Here is a 16,296-nt window from a genome sequence, read left to right as displayed (position 1 = left end):
GGAACCCTTTCATTAGGGATTCCATACCACACCTGTAATGCCACAAAGGTTTCTAGATATATCTACTGTTCCCTTTTTTTTTTTTTTTACAAAACATTTATGAATTTAATGCCACATAGCCAAATGTGCGTGTGCATGTGTGTTGTTTTGGTTTTCTTTTTTCTGACACTTTGCTTATAAGGTGAATAGTTGTCCTGAGCGGAAGGGTCACCTGTCTACCCGAGCTACCCTGGGCGAGCCAAATTTTCGTACATTCTCTTACAAAACGTGGCGAAACTGTTGCATGAGAATAAAAAAGTTGGCTTGGCTAGGGTGACCCCACATCTAGCTGGGTCACCCTTTTGTGATGGAAGCAGGGTCACCCTCCTACCAGGGCCAACTTTTCTACAATTTTCTTTTTCTTCTCCTTTTCTTGCTTGAGTTTTGTCTGTCTGTTTGTCAGTTTGTAACCGGACCTGTTTGCTTTCCTCCAATCCATTACTTGGTACGGTCGATATCCTTTCTCTGTTAACACCTCTCAGTGTACAAAGAGAAAGAGCTTTGAGGGATTCTTAAGCTGAATTTTATTTTCATAGAATGAATTCTTTACTGTTACAGATGGTTTCAATTACATACGTATACCAAGGCTACAACAGGTTCAATATATTATATCCGGTGCTACATTTACATTTTCCTTGTTTATATGTACACTTTTTAAACTAAAAAGGTTATATGTCTGTACTTTTATGAGCTGCGCTGGCCGACCAAGTGTTCTTGTTCATCTAACCACGTCAGTTTCAAAGTGATATAAATATTACCAGTCATGAGCTGTTTTAAGCTGGATTTTCAGTCGGCTGTTTCCTTGAGGACCTGACAGCAATGTTTTCTTCATTTGGTACGTGGTTTCCCTGGTTTGAGAAAAAGCAAAAGCAACAAAAACGTTGCTCGTTAACGTGACGTAGCGTGGAATAAAACGCAAATTTATCAGCCAAAAAAGGATCGGAAATAGACCATTTGCACGATAATCTCAGTTTACTACTGCTACTACCAGAATCCTTCGGGGTTTTGCTTTCTTGCGCCAATTAGAGCGTTTGTCATTTAAACCACTATGGGATTACCAAGTATAAAATATGAAAGGAAAAACAAAATGAATTCTGGTCTTAGTAGTATAAAGACGTCATCATGCAAATATAATTGCCTACTTAAAAAAGGTTACATTAATTATTTAAAGCAGGTATGCACATTATTAATTAATAAGGTCTTTCAGTTATGGATTCAGCCGAACAAAAAACCTTGTTTTAGTTAAAATTTTGGCCATTGACAGGCAACTTGCTGGTTCCAAAACCCTCACTTTCAAAACGAGGCCACGTGCACAACCTTTCTTGTGAAAATGAGTTTTATTTGCATGAGAATGAAAATCATTTCCATATCAAAGGCTGAGTACTCAACCTAGTTTTGATACAGAGGCCCGGGGGGACTCGGTAATGGCCTATTGTCAGCTGTCAATTGACCCCTTTCACCACCCATGCACCTTCTCCTCCCCCCCCCCCACCCTTCCATTCAGAACCTTTTCTTATGTTCTTTGTAATAAACTCAGTCTTTTCCGATGTTTCATCCTCTCTTTTGTCAACCTATTTTTCAGTCAAATAATCATGGATCTGTTTCCTTATGTCCGCTTTGAACTTCTCAGAAAAAAAAGAAGAAGACGAAGAAAATCAATAAGATTGACCGCGGAGCGGGGTAACCGGAGTGTTACAAACTCTTCATCCGAATGCAATGTTATCTCGAGTAACCACGAATATGTTAACGCCAGCAACTAAGAATATGTTTAATATAGTGACTTGAACCGTGAAATAGATAATAGCAACTAATGCAAAATAGCTACAAATAAACAAAAGAGGACAATGGAATTAGTGCATAAGTGCGTAGTATTCTTACTATCTATTTCACGAGTTTAGTAAAATCTTTGACTCTAATGCTTGATATTAACATTCAATACAACAAAAGACCCAACACTAATGATAAAAAAAAGGTTCAAGAACAAAAGAATTGCACTTTTAACTATAACGAGTAGTGCTGGTATCAAGACAGGATCTAATAACCCAGTGTCGGGTTCGTCGATGACCTCGCAGCTCTGAATAAGGGCGTTGAAGATCCATTTTTACATGCTAGCTAGGCCTCCACCTGACTCTTCAACTGTTTAAATATAATTCTCCTCATGATCAAGTGTAAGTCTTACCCCTTGATTAGTATGTTACCTGAAAATGCGATGTGGAGAAACATACACTCCGTCCATTTGATCGTGCTGCCAGCTGAAACACAGCCAAAGAATGCTCACGGTTCTGAAAAAAATTGAATCACGATTATTAAATATTTAAATTAACTGAGTTAAATGACGAAGGGGGAGAGAAGATCCAAAGAAGTTCTAAGAACTAAGTTCCCATTACCTCTCATTTACACCACTTTTAAAAGGTAGGGAAGATTTAGTCAAACTGCGTATTTCCTTCACTACCTTCTACATCCAGTCATGACGTTCAGTAGAGCGTTATCAGCCTCGTCCCTAGGCGTTCTCTCTTGACCCGTTGTCCGCGCGAAGTCTTGGAAAGAGCGGGCGACAGAACGTTTGTTTAAACCTAAACACATCTTACAAAAATGTTTATGCCTTTTCTCAATGGAGTCTTTGTTTCTTGTTGCCTTGTTTCCTCTTTCGACGACAGTCCGTAACCTCGGATCCTCCATCGTGCAGAGATTCATTGCCACAAATTCAAGAAAGAAGTTCATCGTCTGTTAAACAAAACTTGGCTTCGCGGATCCTTTTTTAAAAAACCGAAACTTTGTTTTTCGCTGTGGCATGCACGTAGAAACTCTTCCTGTTCAAATGAAAGATTTTCAGCTACCTGCTGAATGTTTAGTTAATTGACAAAAAGGCCGCCACATTTGATCTGGCAATATTGGCTAGGCGTCTCGGAGAGTATCTCTCGGTGACGTCACAGCTCACGGTAGGGTCCAGGATTGACCGCGCTGAGAACGCCTAGGGACTAGGCTAAAGCGTTATAGTAATAATAATAATAGCAATAACGTTATAGTTATAGTTATAGTAATGATAATAGCAATAACAAAAACAACAATAATAATAATAATAATAATAATTTAAATAATAATACTTTTTTGTATTGTAAAGAACTCACCTTTTCCGTCTCCAAGCTGGGTAGAATGCCCATAGTTGCCATTAACTGATTGAGGAAGTTTTTTTGGTCCCGGGCAGACGCCATTTTTAACAACTAGGAGCTGCAAAAATGAAAATGAGCCAGCGCCTTAATTTCTCGACACGGAATGTCAAATATTATAGCTATAGGTTGGGGTAAAAGGTTTCACTCTGCCTCGAACAAAACAGTTGTATCAAACTGACAGTAAGAGTGTTTCATCTGATATCCAAACACCAAAACGTAGGGGTGTTTCAGTTGTGATATCAGAAGACGCTTTTTTCAAATGTCTTATAAAGTTTCTGAGATGATGAAATAACTGTAGAAGACTTTTGACGCAAAAATTCGTAAAATTGGAAAGTTTGGCGGGAAAAGTGATATCATTCCTCCCCCATAAATAATCATAGACTGGAAGCTCTCCTAACGGACACTCTCGTAAGCGGACCAGTCACGGTAGACTTTGCCGCAGAAAACAAAACAAAATCTACCGCTCGCACTTCTCGCTTGTTAAAAAATTTGAGCTCGACTTGTAGACAAATCTATATTCCCGGCCGCCTTCGCAAAACCTCGTTTTACTTAACTCCCATTCCGTGAAACTCTGTATTTTTAATTTACATTCCCGTAAGTGGTTGGCCCCGGTTGGTAATAACGGACACTTCGCGTCCCAAGGGTGTCTGCTCATGAGACCTTCCAGTGTAATTAGCTGTAATTGCTAAGTTAGTGAGGTTAATCAAACAGAGAGCAACTAATAATTTATCATAAAGATTATGTATATGTTAAAATCTGAAAAGGTCATGAAACAAATTTTGTTATACCTGGGGTAGCTGATCGCAAGCTAAGTTTTTCATTAAGTTATTGTTTTCACATGCGACAGAGGCTAATGTAAACTAGCTAAGCTATTTTAAAACATTAATACGGACAAAGAACGCTTGCAGTTAATCGGACCTACAATGCTTTGCTTAACAAAATTTACCGCTTGTCTGATTTGACGTTCAGAATTTCGTTTTTTTTTTTTTAGTATCAACCATTTTAAAAAACGAAATTAAGACAGGCTCTATATTTTCCTTTGTAGCCGATCATTGAAAAATGCTTTTAAAATATTATAGTAGCTATTTGAATGTCTGCCTGCTGGCCAAAATCTTTGAATTGAGTTTTGTCCTCAGTTGATAGCAAGAGAGGATGGATTTTAAAGGCTTAAGCCTAAGTAGTTTATTTGTCTTCATAATTATTTTCAGGAACATAATAAAATAATAATAAAATGAGCTTAATTGAACTTCCACAAAGGGAGATAGATAAAAAAAGACTGGTTATTAGCACAAGTTCCCGATACAAGCTTAAACTTTCTTTAAGACTGCGCCCGGCACCTTTTAAACAACGGAATTCAGAGATACTGCAGATGCTTCTGGCAAAAACAAAGATGATTACGTTGCACCTATCTACCGCGTGCCTATTAGGTAGAGGTTTTGCATTGAGCACGTGGTTCCGGGCAAAAAAAGAAATATGAAGATACTCGCTCGTAAGCGGACACCCTCGGGACGCGAAAAAGGTGTTCGCACCTGGGTCTGGCCGCTTACGGGAATGTAAAAATACAGAGTTTTAAAAACGACGTTTTGTGAAGGTGGCCGTAGGTAAAACTTTCCTCTTACGAGAGTGTCCGTTAGGAGAGCTTCCACTGTATCATTACTGAATGAAAACCTGCTTGAAAGACGTCGTAGATTAAGTCTAAAGACATGAGTGTTCACAACGTGGCAACGTGGCAACGCATGCTATCCCTTTTGTATTTGTGATTTTATAGCAGTTGTTTCAGTCTTATATATTAAATTTACCTTGGGAATACGAGTATAATACTTCAGCGTTACAAAGAGTGTGAACTACATAGTCTTTTCTTCAGCATGTAGAACAAGTATCGTACTCTTGAAATAGTCTTAACACGCAGTCTAACTTACCACTGTTACCAAAGTGAAGCCAATAGCTTGTAATTGGGTAACGTATCAACGTATCAGTTATGGTTTGTTATCTTCAAAATGAAAGGCGTTCCATTGAACCTTACGTCGATGGCAGAAACGTGCCATTACATACTGAAAACCTCCCGACGGACTTACCTCAGAAGTATGTTAACTTGATTCCCGTTATTAGTGGTTCTCCAGTCGTGTTTGCTGTCGGGCCGAAGGTAGACCGACCTGGAAAACAAAAGACTTTTAGCCGGAATCAACTGAGCTGAAGACGATCAATTCAATCTGTAGAATTAGATTTTTACATTGCTATAACCTTAAACTTAAACAGCTAAAAAAATTGACAAGAAAATGCCAAATTGTATCGCTGGGAAACGAAAGCGAATGCCTCCTTTCGACGATTCCTTCTTCATAGGCCCTCGAACCCTCGGGATGTGAACGCAACAAAAAATAAAAAAAAAAAAACGTTTAAAAAGTTAAACTGGGAGATGCAAAAAAAGCTGACTGACTTGAACAGGAGATGTCATGCCTCGAAACGCCATCCTTTAAATCCTCAAATTCCTTTTGCAGCGGTATAGTAAGTTACCAGTCAAGAGTAATTGTTCCGAAATCAAAGTTTCGCGAACATTACAGTTGCGAACTTCGACAATAACCGAGTGTGTTTAGTCAACAATTCTTGCAAGGACCACTTGGACAAAGAGCGGCGAGAGAAAGCCGGATCTTGTCGTAGATCAGGGTCAGCAATATAAAATAACACTTGAAATTGAAGGGGCTTTTCCAGCCCCTGATGGAGACTAGTTTTGTCTAGTCGAAATATTGGGCAAATTTAAATTTGTAAACCTTAGCTCTCCGATCAGCCTTGCCTTCAATCAGTTCAACTGTGTTTAGTCACCACGTTGCAGTGCGTTACAAATAAGCCATGTAATCTACACGAGTCTTTCTGGTTGATATATACATTAGAATTAGTGAATTCAGGTCAAGAAACATTTTGAATGCCACAAATTATTTGGGAGAAATATTTCTCTTCTCTTTTTTGGATCTTGAAGGAACGTTTGATTTTGACTGCTCTTGTTAGCGTTGAATACCGTAGCCGTTTGATTGATGTCTTCTGAAAACTGTAACGACCATCTGCGTTTTACGAATAAACAGCTTTTCTGATTTTTAGGCCGAAAGGAAATCAAAAAGTTAAATTGACTCACCCAGATGCTGGTGCCAACGAGCTGGACTGATGGTTTACCGAAATGTTGATTTTCTTTTAAAACACGCGTTGATTGTAGTGAGTATTTCGCGCCCGCATCATCATTGGAGGCTGGCACCTGTTCCATACAGCCTTTGGCATCTTGCCACAGTATGCAAGTGCATAGCCAGCAAACGTGAACTTGGTTTGGTGACTTTCGGCCTTGTTTTGTGTGGTAACCGTTCGCCATCTTTATATCGAGCAGACTACATCATGGTAGCTTTGCTAAATATTGTGCTTTTGGAACGGTGACTTAACTCAACCACTTAATGCACGTTCGATTCCCTGTAAGTTCCCACCTCGCTAAGGCCGTGGCACTCCAAGATGGCGGCGGTAGCGTCAAGCCTGAAAGATCCTTGCAAGATGTAGTCTCTGTGGTTGTTGTGATCAAGATCATTCTTTGCTGTGGAATTTATTCAGACCGGAATATATCCAGAATCTACTGATAAAATTCACTAAATCAAGAAGGAAAAACTCTGATACTTACAGTTACTCTTGGTTGTTCCACTATTCTCCACAATTCTGAAAATGTCTCTTTCAACATGAAAACTTATTTAGCATGTTTACCGCTATTCAGTCGACAGTCAAGTACTTTACACCAAAGGTTTTTAAAATGCTATCAGTGAACATTGTTGACACGGTTAGTGAATTTCAATTTTTGAAAAAATCCCCGTCTATATGCTGTCCAAATGACATCATCAACTAATCCAGAAGAATGCAAGGTCAGTTTGATTCCCACTATCGTTTCGCTCGTGTAAAATTACCCCAGTCAGATTGCTACGTTAATTGTGAAGCGAAATTTCCAATTTGTTTTGTAACCAGGGAGCTAAAGTTTATGCGTAGATTGGAAATTTCTATTTTGTTAATATTGACCCTGAGAAGAACGAGTCCTAGCAAGTTTATGTGCTTGATTAACCGCGTGTCAATCCAAATAATAATAATAATGATAAAAAATACATAGCTGCTTTCTCTTTTGTCAATCACGACTAACTGTGTACACTTAATGGCTGCGAAGTTTTGAATAAATGGATTCTCAAGGCAGAAGAGTTCAAAAGAATGCCCAAACGAGAATTGGTGGTGAAATTTGCTCATCTGACGTAATCATGCATAAGGGCCATTTGACATTGCGTCAGTGTCCAGAAAAAAATATCCAAAGCAAATAGATTTCATTCTTAGTCTTTGTTTGTCCTCTACTACACATTGACTACAAAGGTATTTCTGTTTAGGGCGACTGGATTCAATGGCCCCTTTATTTTAAGGCCGGAAATGGAAATCACGAAGTTCTATCTACGTTCTCGAGCTCCTATTTTCGAGTTATATGCCATTTCCGGTCACGAGTTGCCCTCGGCGAAGCCTCTCTCTCAAAGCGAGAACAAAAGCGGAAGTCTTTGATTGAAGAGTCATGTCCCATTTACATGCCAATTAAACCATTCATTTTAATACATTAAAATTCTGCATTAATTTGGCCTTATTTTTGGAACTCTGAACGTGAAAGAAAGTACAATGAAAAAATTCCAAAAATGTGACATCTGTACAAATGTGCTGTAAATCCAGACGTAGTAAATCGATAGAAATTTATATCGGAAATTAATCAATATCAATCGATTTAATCCGCCGATTGATATCGGAAATCGATAGAAATCGAAGTCAGAAACAAAATAATTTATCGGTTATGATCGATTTTTGTTATAGCAATCTATAACAAGCGAAGCAATAATCCTGAAGTAAATGTTCTGAACATGACGATATTTGACTTCAGCAACTACACGCACAGTTCTCAGCTAGTTCAAATTTTGGTTTCTTTCGTCTCCTGGTTTGTTTGTTTTTCTTTACATGTCCATTCAATCCTGCAATCTCGCTGACACTGAAAACAGTCGGTTGGAAACAAGGCTGGAGTTGACCTTGTTTTGATACAACCCTTCTTTCTTTACTATGCAAATCATGTTGTTATGCTAACTAGTATTTTTTAAGCAAAATTTTCATTTATTTGAAAAAGGAAAAAGGTTTGTATAAAAACAAGATCAACCTCAGCCTCACAATCACTCAAAGGCTAGAACACCAAGCTCACAACTGTAAAATGGTCTAATCGGTATATACACGAGCATTGAAGTCTTCCACATCGCTGACTTTTGTTGGCATAAGAGGTCCCACTTGTTATGCTCCATGTTTATGGAGCTGCTACAGCGACAGATAGTTTAGACTATTAATCGCAGTGTATACACGTCTATCTTGTACAAAACAGGGAAAATTTGAACATTATTGTAAATATAACAGAGACACTTGGGGAACAAAAGCACGACCACAAAATATCAAACATTTTGCAATTTTGAGGTACTTTTTACTAACTTATCCGTTGTCCGTGTGAGAGAGATGCCCGTCTTTCCAGTAAAATGACTGAAAAACGGCAGGGACCAACACCGAGTGTCCGTCTTATAGTGGTGTAACTAGGATCAGGCCCGAGGCAATACCAGAAAAAGTAATAAACTAAAAATTTACTTAAATTAAAGCTTCTTTCATTTATAAATTTAATGCCACATAGCCAAATGTGTGTGTGCATGTGCGTTGTTGTGGTTTTCTTTTTTCTGACACTTTGCTTATAAGGAGAATAGTTGACATGGGCGGAAGGGTCACCTGTCTACCCGAGCTACCCTGGGCGAGCCAACTTTTCATACATTCTCTTACAAAACGTGGCGAAACGTTTACATGAGAATCAAAAAGTTGGCTTGGCTAGGGTGACCCCGCACCTAGCTGGGTCACCCTTTTGTGATGGAAGGCAGGGTCACCCTCCTACCAGGGCCAACTTTTCTGCACTTTTCTTTTTCTTCTTCCTTTCTTACTTGAGTTTTGTCTGTCTGTTTGTAACCGGACCTATTTGATTTCCTCCAATCCATTACTCAGAGTCGGCCAGGGTTTTGGTGTATACGGTATACATGGGCTTTTTAAATCGGGTATACGGTATATTGCAGCTCAAATACGGGTATTCGGTATATCACTTTCTTTGAATTTCAGGTATAAAGTATACCTACCTTTCCTTTTGGGTATATTTGGATGAATTTTGGGTATTTTTGGGTATTTTGGCGAATTTTTTTCCGGGAATACTGGTATACCACTACCCCCCCCCCCCCCTTGCCCACCCTGATTACTTGGTACGGTCGATATCCTTTCTCTGTTAACGCCTCTCAGTGTTCAAGGAAAAAGAGCTTTGAGGGATACTTAAGCTGAATTTTATTTTCATAGAATGAATTATTTACTGTTACAGATGGTTTCAATTACATACGTATATATATATATATATATATATATATATATACCAAGGCTACAACAGGTTCAATATATTATATCCGGTCCTACATTTACATTTTCCTTGTTTATATATACATTTTTTAAACTAAAAAGGTTATATGTCTGTACTTTTATGAGCTGCGCTGGCCGACCAAGTGTTCTTGTTCATCTAACCACGTCAGTTTCAAAGTGATATAAATATTACCAGTCATGAGCTGTTTTAAGCTGGATTTTCAGTCGGCTGTTTCCTTGAGGACCTGACAGCAATGTTTTCTTCATTTGGTACCTGGTTTCCCTGGTTTGAGAAAAAACAACAAATTAGCAACAAAAACGTTGCTCGTTAACGTGACGTAACGTGGAATAAAACGCAAATTTATCAGCCAAAAAGGATCGGAAATAGGCCATTTGCACAATAGTGTCAGTGTACTACTGGTTCTGCCAGTATCCTTCGGGGTTTTGCTTTCTTGTGCCAATTAGAGCGTTTGTCGTTTAAACCTCTCTGGGATTACCAAGTATAAAATATGGAAGGAAAAACAAAATGAATTCTGGTCTTAGTTACCCTGGGTTCCAGAGGATATTTTTTTCTTATGTAGTAAAAAGACGTCATCATGCAAATATAATTGCCTACTTAAAAAAGGTTACATTAATTATTTAAAGCAGGTATGCATATTATTAATTAATAAGGTCTTTCAGTTATGGATTCAGCCGAATAAAAAATCTTGTTTTAGTTAAAATTTTGGCCATTGACAGGCAACTTCCTAGTTCCAAAAACCCTCACTTTCAAAAACGAGGCCACGTGCACAACCTTTCTTGTGAAAATGAGTTTTATTTGCATGAGAATGAAAATCATTTCCATATCAAAAGCTGAGAACTTAGCCTCGTTTTGATACAGAGGCCCGGGGGGACTGGGTAATGCCCTATTGTCAGCTGTCAATTGACCCCCTTCACCACTCATGCACCTTCCCTCCCCCACCAACCTTCCATTCAGACCCTTTTCTTATGTTCTTTGTAATAAACTCAGTCTTTTCTGATGTTTCATCCTCTCTTTTGTCAACCTATTTTTTCAGTCAAATAATTATGGATCTGTTTCCTTATGTCCTCTTTGAACTTCTCAGACAAAAAGAAGAAGAAGAAGAAAATCAACAAGATATATCGCGGAGCGGGGTTACCCGAGTGTTACAACCTCTTCATCCGAATGCAATATATTATCTCGAGTAACCACGAATATGTTAACGCTGGCAACTAAGAATATATTAGAGTGATTTTATTTGAACCGTGAAATAGATAATAGCAACTAATGCAAAATAGTTGCAAATAAACAAAATAAGACAATGGAATTAGTGCATAAGTGCGTAGTATTCTTACCACCTATTTCACGAGTTTAGTAAAATTACTCTAATGCTTGATATTAACATACGATACAACAAAAGACCCAACACTAATGATAAAAAAAAGGTTCAAGAACAAAAGAATTGCACTTTTAACCATAGTGAGTAGTGCTGGTATCAAGACAGGATCTAATAGCCCAGTGTCGAGTTCGCCGATGACCTCGCAGCTCTGAATAAGAGCGTTGAAGATCCATTTTTACACGCTAGTTAGCCTCCATCTGACTCTGTTTAAATATAATTCTCCTCATGATCAAGTGTAAGTCTTGCCCCTTGATTAATATGTTACCTGAAAATTCGATGTGGAGAAACATACAATTCGTCCATTTGAATGTGGTGTCAGCTGAAACACAGCCAAAGAATGCTCACGGTCCTGGAAAAAATTTAATCACGATTATTAAATCTTTAAATTAATAGTAAAATGACGAAGGGGGAAAGAAAATCCAAGGAAGTTCTAAGAACTAAGTTCCCATTAGCTCTCATTTACACCACTTTTAAAAGGCATGGAAGCCTAGTTGAACTGCGTATTTCCTTCACTACCTTCTGCATCCAGTCATGACGTTCAGTATTCAAACTATCCAGGAGCAGGTTCTAAAATAATAACAATTCAAAGTAGACAGACTGCAAATTATCTTAGTTGCTAAAAAATATATATCTACGGGTCGCAACTGTTCATCAGTAGGATGCCTAAAATGCGTGCAATTCCACAATTGGTTTCGGCTCCATTAAATCCTATACCAATTGCAGAATAATAGCAATAACAAAAACAATAATAATAATAATAATAATAATAATAATAATAATAATAATAAATAACATTAACAATAATAATAATACTTTTTGTATTGTACTAAAGAACTCACCTTTTCGGTTTCCAAGGTGGGTATGACGCCCATAGTTGCCATTAACTGATTGAGGAAGTTTTTTTGGTCCCGGGAAGACGCCATGTTTAACAAGTAGGTCCAAAATGAACATGGGCCAGCGCCTTAATTTCTTGACACGGAATGTCAAATATGATAGCTATAGGTTGGAGTAAGAGGTTTCACTCTGCCTGGAACAAAACAGTTGGATCAAACTGACAGTAAGAGTGTTTCATCTGATATCCAAACACCAAAACGTTATGGTGTTTTAGTTATGATATCAGAAGATGCTTTTTTCAAATGTCTTATAAAGTTTCTGAGATGATGAAATAACTGTAGAAGACTTTTTAGGGAAAAATTAGAAAAGTTGAAAGTTTGGTGGGAAAAGTGATATCATTCCTCACCCATAAATAATTATACACTGGAAGCTCTCGTAACAGCCCCTCTCGTAAGCGGACAGCTCTACTCACGGTAGACTTTGCCGCTGAATGCAAAAAGAAATCTACCGCTCGCGCTTCTCGCTCGTGAAAAAATTCGAGCTCGACTTGTAGGCAAATCTATACTCACGGCCACCTTCGCAAAACCTCGTTTTCCTTGACTCCCATTCCGTGAAACTCGGTATTTTTAATTTACACTCCCGTAAGCAGCCAGCCCCGGCTGGTAACGGACACCTCGCGTCCCAAGGATGTCTGCTCGTGAGACCTTCCAGTGTAATTAGCTGTAATTGCTAAGTTTGTGTAGTTAATCAAACAGAGAGCAACTATTAATTTATGATTAAGAGTATGCGTATGTAAATATGAAAAAGTCATAAAACAGATTTTGTTATGCCAGGGGCAGCTGATCGCAAGGTAAGTTTTTCATTAAGTTGTTGTTTTTACATGTGACAAAGGCTTTATTTAGTTACTACAAAACTTCAGCTAAGCTATTTTAAAACATTAATATAGATAAAGAACGCTTTGCCTTGCAGTAAATCGGACTTACAATGCTTTGCTTAACAAACGATTTACCGCTTGACTGAGGATTTGACGTTAAATGATTTCGTTCCTAGTTTTTTTCAGTATCAACCATTTTAACGAAGACTAAGCGCTATGTCTTCATTTGTAGATTATTAAACGTTGCTTATGAAATAGCAGCTATTTGAATGTCTGCCAGCTGGCCAAAATCTTTGCTTTTGATTCATTCCATTAAGTTCTCTCCTCAGTTGATAGCAAGAGAGAATGGATTTTAAAGGCTTAAGCCTTGCTTATTTGCCTTCATATTTGTTTTCAGGAAGGGCGAAAGTCGATAAAATCATAAAATCATAATATGTAACGATGAGCTTAATTTAACTTCCACAAAGGGAGTAGATTAAAAAGACTGGGTACAAGTTCCCGGTAGAAAAGTCTGCGCCCGACACCTTTTGAACTGCGGAATTCAGAGCCGTAGATGCTTCTGGCAAAAACAAATAAGATGATTGCGTTGCACCTAGCTAGCGCGTGCCCGGCTATTGTGTTGAGGTTTCACATTGAGCACATGGTTCCGGGAAAAAAGAAAAAAATGAATATATATCACTACTCAATGAAAAACTGCTTGAAAGACATGAGTGTTCTCAACATGACAGCGGCAACGCATGCTATCCCTTTTGTATTTGCGATTTTTATAGCAGTTGTTTCTTATATGTTAAATTTGCCTTCGGAATACGAGTAATGACGGCAGCGTTACAACGCGCATGAACTACATAGTCTTTTCTTCAGCATGTAAGACAGTTATTAATATCGTATGCAGACACAGAAGTCAATATCCTCTAATAGTAAGCGTGTGAGTCTAACTTACCAAAGTGAAGCCAATAGCTTATAATTGAGTGAAAGGTGTTCTTACGTATCAGTTATGGTCAGAGTAATCTTAAAAGTGAAAGGTGTTCTATTGAACCTTACATCGACGGCAGTAACGTGCCATCAATACTGAAAACCTTCCAACGGACGTACCTCAGACACTCCGAAGTATCTTGATTTCCGTTTTTTGTGGTTCTCCCGTCGTGTTTGCTGTAGGCCGAAGGTAGACCGACCTGGAAAACAAAAGAGACTTAGCCGGAATCGAGGTGAAGACGATCACTTCTGTAGAATGAGATTTTTACATTGTTAGAGAACCTTTAACTCAACAGCTGGAAAATGACTGCTGACAAGAAAATGCTAAGTTGTATCGCTCGGAAACGAAACACAGAAACGATCACTTTTCTCTATCTGAAGAATCGCGAAAGCCAGAACCTCGACGAGCGCTCTGTCCTTTACCAGAGCGAAAGCCTTCCTCTTGATGATTCCATTTTCATAGGCCCTCGAACCCTCGGGATGTGAACGCAACAATTTGATAAACATGGTTAGTGTTTATAGCAAAACAGCGGCGGGTGTGTGTCAATGGGGGCACCACTAACACAAAACTCTGGTTTTCAGTGTTGAAAAGTGTTGGTATAGAGGTTAAACCATGAGATGGACGATACAAAAAAGTTGACTGACTGGGCTCTTGGGCAATTCCTTGAATTTGGGATGTCGTGCCTCGAAACGCCATCCTTTAAATCCTTAAAATCCTTTTGCACTGGTTAGTTTACCAGATTAATTGTTCTCAAATCAAAGTTTCGCGAAAATTACAGTTAAAAACTGCGAACTTCGACAAATAACCGAGTGTGTTTAGTCGCCACCTTGCATTGCGGTATATATATACGGCGTAATCTACACGAATCTTTCTGGTTGATATTCATTAGAATAAATGAATTCAGGCCAAGAAACAAGCTTAAATGCCAAAACTTATAATTATTTACTAGGGAAGAAATATTTCTCCTCTTTTCTTTGGATTTCGAAGGAACGTTTGATTTTGACTGCTCTAACTAGAGTGTACAGCCGTTTGACTGATGACTTCTAAAAAGTGCAAGACCATCTGCGTTCTAGGAAAAAACAGGTTTTCAGATTTTTAGGCTTAAAGGAAATCAAAAAGTTAAATTACCTCACCCAGATGTTGGTGCCAACGAACTGGACTGAACTGGTCTACCGAAATGATGATTTTCGGTACACGCGTTCATTGATAATGAGTCGTTTGCGCCATCTTCATTGGCAGCTGCCACCTGTTCTTAAAGCTGTTTGGCATCTAACTGCCACGTCAGTACTGACTTTCGGCCTTGGTATGTGCGGTAACCCTTCGCCATCTTTGTATCGAGTAAACTACACCATGATTGCTTTGATAAAAACTGTGCCTTCGGAACGGTGACTTGACTGAAGCACTTAATGCACTTTCGATTTCCTGTAAGTTCTCTCTAAGACAGCCGCACTCCAAGATGGCGGCGGCAGCGTCAAGCCTGAAAGATCCTTGCAAGATGTAGTCTCTGTGGTTGCTGTGATCAAGATCATTCTTTTCTGTGGAATTTATTCAGACCGGAATAAATACAAAATCTGCTGATAAAATTCACTAAATCAAGAAGGAAAAACTCTGATACTTACAGTTACTCTTCAGTCTTGGTTGTTCCATCATTCTCCACAATTCCGAATGTCCGTTTTAACATGAAACCTTAGTTAGCATGTTTACCGCTATTCAGTCGACGGTCAAGTACTTTACACCAAAAGGTTTTTAAAATGCTTTCAGTGTACAATGTTGATATGGTTAGTGAATTTGAATTTGTGAAAAAATCCCCGTCTATATGACATCATCAAAGAATCCAGAAGAATGCAAGTCAGTTTGATTCCACTAAACTATCATTTTGCTTGTTTGAAACTACCCCAGTCAAATTGCTACGTTAATAATTGTGAAGAGAAATTTCGACTTTGTTTTGTAACCAAGGAGGTAAAGTTAATACGTAGATTGGAAATTTCTTTTTGTTAATTGACCCTGACTGAGAGCGAGTCCTGGCAAGTTTATATGCTTGATTAACCGCGTGTCAATCCAACTGAAATAATCATGATAAAAAATACCGTAGGTGTTTTCTATTCTGTCAATCACGACTAACGGTATACACTTCAATGGCTGTAATTTCAAAGAACCGTGGTAATAGCCCCTCGCGTTAACGTCAGACGAGCAAATTTCATCAAGCCTCGTTTTGAAATTGTAAATTTGCGAAAGTTTGAATAAATGCATTCCCAAGAAAAGGCAGAAGAGTTCAAAAGAATACCCAAACGAGAATTGGTGGTGAAAGTTGCTCGTCTGACATAATCATGCATAAGGGTCATTTGACATTGCGTCAGTGTCCAGAAAAAAACATCCAAAACAGCTAGATTTCACTTATAGTCTTTGTTTGTCCTCTACTACATAGCTTTTCGGCTTGAAAAAATGTCAATATTTTTGTTGAGGACGACAGGATTCAATGACCTTGTATGACCCCTTTATATTACGGCCGTAAGTAAAAATCACGAAATTCTATACACCCTTATACATGCAAGT

General features: G+C 38.4%; 1 protein-coding gene across 6 annotated transcripts; it reads right to left on the bottom strand.

Moving 5' to 3' along the window:
• Positions 1–539: 539 nt before the first annotated feature.
• On the bottom strand, positions 540–15,723 carry LOC140952673 (uncharacterized). Of its 6 annotated transcripts, none has more exons than XM_073402111.1 (6): positions 15,363–15,721; positions 14,872–15,278; positions 13,863–13,942; positions 3,168–3,267; positions 2,238–2,321; positions 540–887 (listed from the first exon to the last, which is right to left on the bottom strand). In XM_073402111.1, the coding sequence occupies exons 4-6, from the start codon at positions 3,249–3,251 to the stop codon at positions 813–815; spliced, it is 243 nt and encodes an 80-aa protein (XP_073258212.1). In that variant the 5' UTR covers positions 3,252–3,267; positions 13,863–13,942; positions 14,872–15,278; positions 15,363–15,721; the 3' UTR covers positions 540–812. The 6 variants fall into 6 exon arrangements, with proteins under 6 accessions (XP_073258212.1, XP_073258214.1, XP_073258213.1 ...); XM_073402113.1 differs by lacking the exons at positions 13,863–13,942; positions 14,872–15,278; positions 15,363–15,721 and adding exons at positions 5,285–5,362; positions 6,334–6,774; positions 6,859–7,559; XM_073402112.1 differs by lacking the exon at positions 14,872–15,278 and having other exon boundaries at positions 15,363–15,722.
• Positions 15,724–16,296: the final 573 nt, after the last annotated feature.

The sequence above is a fragment of the Porites lutea genome, chromosome 11 (genome assembly GCF_958299795.1).
Source record: "Porites lutea chromosome 11, jaPorLute2.1, whole genome shotgun sequence".
Lineage (NCBI taxonomy): Eukaryota > Metazoa > Cnidaria > Anthozoa > Scleractinia > Poritidae > Porites > Porites lutea.
The sequence above is the reverse complement of the archived record's forward strand: the minus strand, read 5'-3'. Positions and strand labels throughout refer to the sequence as shown.

What these genes read in the sequence shown, in the direction of transcription:
- LOC140952673 (XM_073402112.1), bottom strand. Translation starts at nt 3,251, where the DNA reads ATGGCGTCTGCCCGGGACCAAAAAAACTTCCTCAATCAGTTAATGGCA. An exon ending in CCAGCTTGGAGACGGAAAAG is followed by an intron (nt 2,322 to 3,167) that starts GTGAGTTCTTTA and finishes AATTTTTTTCAG; the next exon opens with AACCGTGAGCATTCTTTGGC. An exon ending in TCTCCACATCGCATTTTCAG is followed by an intron (nt 888 to 2,237) that starts GTAACATACTAA and finishes TTCTCAAACCAG; the next exon opens with GGAAACCACGTACCAAATGA.